We start from the raw sequence: 4997 nt of genomic DNA, 5'->3' as shown, positions 1-4997 counted from the left end.
AGGTTGGCTTTGCGCATGCGCCGCTCAGAAGTGACGCACACAGAAATGCAGCAGAGAGATCAAAACAAAACAACGGTCACTTATTAGAAGTACAAAACGAGGATTTGTAAAGAAGAATGTCAGAGGATTTCGATATAAGCCAAGAGGAGACTGGTTTTCCTTTGCTAAAGTAAGGAAACTTTGCTCCTGTTAACAAACGTTGGTTTTCACGAGACTTACCAGCGCATGCGCAACGCTGACCTCATACGTCATCCACCCGAAACTGCTTCCGTGTAGGACTGTTGGCACAAGCTAGATTCAAGTGATTATTACGTTTTGAATATGGATATTTTTCTTACAAAACGCATCGATTCGCTACAGAAGGCCTCTGTTCACCCCCCGGAGCCCGTGTAGTGGCATTAAACAGCTTGAAAGATCAAAGACACTTTTTAATATAACTCCGACTGGATTCGTCTGAAAGAAGAAAGTCATATACACCTAGGATGCCTCGGGGGTGAGTAAAACGCAGCCTAATTTTCATTTTTGGGTGAACTAACCCTTTAAGCCATTCTTCATTGTTTTTGCTGTGTGCTTTGAGTCTTTGAATCTTCACTCCAAGCATAGCTTTCAGGCTGATTTTTGTCCTTGATTGTAATCGGCTTTTCAGTTCCTCCTGGTGAAAAATCATCCCCAGAGCGTGATTTAATTTAAACCTTTATAACCTTTATTAAACCTAAGGTTAGTCCCTTGAGCTTAAAGTCTCATTTTGCTACAGAGACCTGGCCAAAATAGCAGCATTAAACATCACATTGTGTTAACAAACATAAAGCAAGGCTGTAATATTGGTTGTAATGTTCCTCATTGCAAGTTGATTTGGATAAAAGTGTTTGCTAGGTGACTAAATGTAAATATTAAAAAGGAATTTAACCAACTAAAAATTGGAAATTTACATGGGAAACATTAAAGTGCTTACACGGGCCAAAAAGTCTTGTAATTGTGTTCTAAACTTATTTATAAATGCTAATATATCAATATGTCTTCACTTTGCATGTTTCTAAGCTAACTTCACAATACTCTAGTGACCTTAAAGGCATAGTCCATCCAAAAATGAAAATTCTGTCATTTATATTCACCCTTACGTCCTCTTCATTTTGAAGAACACTGGTAACCAAATAGTTTTGGGTCCCATTGACTTCCATAGTATTTTTGTCCATACTGTGGAAGGCAATGGGACCAGAAACCATTTGGTTACAAACATACTTCAAAAGTCAGTCAAAAATAAGTCATCATAATTTTCATGTTTGTGTGGCCTATCCTTTTTAAATGGTACTGTAGTTGACAAAAAAAAAATTATTCATGAACAATCCTAATAAAAACAGTTCTGTTGCACACATAAATGTTAGATAAAATAATCAATTTTGTAGTTTTTTATATTTTAAAATGCTGTTGTATCAAATGAAATATTTTTTTAAATGTATAATACATTTTTTAGTCAATTTTGTAATGCATGTAAAGTAAAATCTAGGGGAGCAGTGTTATTTTAGTATAATTGAGATACTGTTACAGATTTCAGTTTTTTATTTGAATTTCTTTTTAGTATTGTTTTTTTCAGTTTCAGTTATTTTAGTACAGGTTAAACTTAAAAGTAAGTTAGAATTTATTTTGGCAACTAGCTGAAATAAAATGAGTGCATTTTTTGGTACTCTATTTCAGTTAACTTTTTTTTTTTTTTCCTGTTTTACATTTTTATGGTTTTAGTTAACTATAATAACCCTGTACAGGAAGGTCTAAAATCCCATTTAAATTTTTATTTGCAAGATAGTGTCTTAATAAATAATCAAAGTTGTGATTCTGAATGCACTGTACTCTCTCATTCTCTTTCTGTCGGTCTTTTTTTACTCCTCTTTCTCTAGAGATAGCTACATCTCTATGGTGAGCTGGATAAGCAGCACGCGTCTGACTGTGCGCTGGTTAAACCGGGCCCAGAACCAGTCTGTGCTGTGTGTGTGTGAGGCTACGACAGGAGCCTGCTCAGAGGTGAGGGGTTACCAGCTCTCATTCCTTATTCTGCTCAGAACATGCAGAGAATCTCTTGCTTCTCTTCTGCCGGCTCAGCCTAATTTCCTTCTGGAGGCGTGAAAGACTAAGTCAGCTTTACGTCTAAGCCTCAGTTTTAATGTGCAGCCTGCTTTAATGTCACTCCTTTAAAGGTCACTCCCTTTGTATGTATGTGCTTGTGAATGACAGGAGCGTCTGCTGTCCTTGTTTGATTTCTACACTCTGTGTGTTGACAAATCTGTCAACAGTGCTTTATAATTGGAGGCACTGGGAGCTGTGCTGAAATACACAACAGAGCGCAACTACCGGGTTCTGAAAGTAAAATCCCATTCATTTTCTCCATAGATTTTTAACAATAATGTATAAACCTCTCAAGACTATGCGCTTTATGTTTGTTAAGGGATGATAGATGATTCTGTCAACGCCACAAGTCATTTATTAAGTGATTTTAGCTTAATCTAAAAAACTTCTCAATACAAACTACTTAATACTGAAATGTATACAAATTTTAATCAATAACATTTTTATATGTAATATTATATGCAAAAATATTATATATATACTCTAGTGTTGAAAAGTTTGGGGTTAGGCCTATTGTTTTTGAAAAAGTCTCTTATGCTCACCAAGGCTGCATTTATTTCAGCAAAAGTACAGCAAGCAGTAATATTGTAAAATATTATTACAGTTTAAAATTCATTTTTAATATATTTTAAAATTTAATTTATTCCAGTGATGCAAAGCTGAATTTTCAGCATCATTACTCCAGTCTTCAATGTCACACGATCCTTCAGAAATCATTTTAATATGCTGATTTGGTGCTCAAGAAACAAATACTTATTATTTATATTGAAACAGTTTTTCTGTATAATTTTTAGAATTCATTTATGAATAGAAAGTAAAAAAGCATAAATGCCATTACTGTCACTTATGACAGTGAAGTGTTTTCTTTCTTTGACCCCCAAACGTTTGAATGGTAGTGTAAATGTAATGTTATGATTGATCTGAAAGCTGGATGATTTGTCTTATTTTTTATGAATTTTTGACATCTTTATGGATAAAATGATTGTGAAAATAGTTCAGGAACTCTAGCCGTTGAAGATGTGGGCTGATAAATGGTTGATATTAAAATTCAATATTATTTGTCTAAATAATAAAAAATGAAAAACTAAAAAGCAGCCATTTTAAAAGCTACAAGGTAATTTAGGCATAACAAAATTATAATGCATGTAGCAGAGGTCTTAAACAGTTTTTTTGCCGAGGCTTGGACTAGTGATAAGATGTGTGCGATTTTTCCTTTGGCCAAATCAACAAAAACGCATGAATTGTGTAGTATAGGACGTCTTCACTTTTTGACAGTTTTTGCAAAACATGGAGCTTCTGCTGATGATTTAGTCAGTATGTATTGCTCCTTGATCAGACCCTGTCTGAAGTATGCAAATGTGCTGTTTGCTGGAAAGCATGCAAAAGAGAGCACAATCCCTGCTAAGATTAGATACACGGAAAGCAAGTGGCCCTGATGATATACCTCCTTGGCTTCCCAAGAATCACGCAGAAGACCTGGCACCAGTTATAGCACATCTGATCAATACCTCATATCAAGTGGGTATTCTACCAACTGCATGGAAAGAAGCTAATATATGCCCAGTCCCAAAGGTTGCCCAACCAAATGAAAAATCTGACTGGAGACCAATTTCCTTAACTTCTTGCATAGGTATGTTTTTATATTTCTCTGGTATCTTTGTATTTTATGTTTTTTCCTTGCGATTTTATCTTTCAATGTACTTTCTGCTATAATTCAATATCAGTATTGCTAAGCAGAAAAGTAAATAAACTTCAAACTTCAAAATAATGCACAATATGAATAATTGATATTTGAAGGCAAATGTAATCTAAATGTAAAAATAGAGGAAATATGTAGCTTATATCTTAAATAAGGTTAACTTAGAACAGCCTAATGGCATAGATGTAGAACTCTAGATGTTCCTGACAGCACATCTAAACTGCAGATAAAAATGAAACATGCACTTCCTTAATGCGATGCCAATGAGAATGATGGATTGACTGAAACTCTGCATTCATGATGTACAACTCTCCCTGGCAGGCAGAAGAGAACAAATGATTTAAGTTGGCTTGGTTGTTTAGCTACACAACAGGAAGACGACAAAGGGTGGTTGCGAACGGTAAAAGCAGTGAATGGAAAGTTGTGACATCGGGGGTTCCCCAAGGTGGAGTAGTGTCACCATTTCTGTTTTTACTTCATATGTCAATTCGTGAAGTCATTTTTGGTGATACACTGGACACAGTTTATGCAGATGATATTGGTATATCACGAGCTGTAAAGTTAAAAGACATAGAAACAGACAAAAAGATGGAAATGGAGGCACTTGCTTTGGAAACTTGGGCACAAAATAACAACATGTTCTTAAATGGAAGCAAATAAGGATATGTTTTGCAAAAAATTCAATACAACCACCACCACTCATACTGGGAGGACAGGAGGTTCCTGTGGTATTGCAGTCAAAATACCTAGGGTATCACCTTGACAGTCAATTAAATGGAAATTATCACATTGATGAGTGTGTAAAAAAGGCATCTCAACGTCTCCACTTTTTGCAAAACATGGAGCTTCTGCTGATGATTTAGTCAGTATGTATTGCTCCTTGATCAGACCCTGTCTGAAGTATGCAAATGTGCTGTTTGCTGGAAAGCATGCAAAAGAGAGCACAATGAATCATTGAGAGATTTACCAACACATCAATACATCTACCTGATTTACAAGGTCGGAGAGAGCAAGCTACCATCAAATTAATACAAGAGATGGCCCAGAATGATAATCCTCTTCATGATCTTTTTCCACCAACCAGGGGTGAAAAAACTGTTCGGCTTATTAGGAAGCAAAGCAATTTGACATTATTCAAAGCAAAGACAAAACGTTATGCTAGTTCTACCATTCCTTTTGG

The 4997-nt window shown here is 35.5% G+C and overlaps 1 protein-coding gene across 1 annotated transcript in view; it reads left to right on the top strand.

Annotated features, from left to right (window-relative positions):
- LOC107714932 (inactive dipeptidyl peptidase 10-like) overlaps positions 1–4997 on the top strand; it is a 61466-nt gene that overhangs the window by 44876 nt on the left and 11593 nt on the right. Inside the window, exon 11 of the mRNA XM_016520931.1 lies at positions 1893–2016. Coding sequence (XP_016376417.1) covers positions 1893–2016 — 124 coding nt within the window. The remainder of the gene's footprint in view (positions 1–1892; positions 2017–4997) is intronic.

The sequence above is a fragment of the Sinocyclocheilus rhinocerous genome, unplaced genomic scaffold, assembly GCF_001515625.1.
Source record: "Sinocyclocheilus rhinocerous isolate Xijiao unplaced genomic scaffold, SAMN03320098_v1.1 scaffold28, whole genome shotgun sequence".
In the NCBI taxonomy this organism is placed as follows: Eukaryota; Metazoa; Chordata; class Actinopteri; order Cypriniformes; family Cyprinidae; genus Sinocyclocheilus; species Sinocyclocheilus rhinocerous.
Note: the sequence above shows the minus strand (reverse complement) of the source record. Positions and strands in the feature narration are given on the sequence as shown.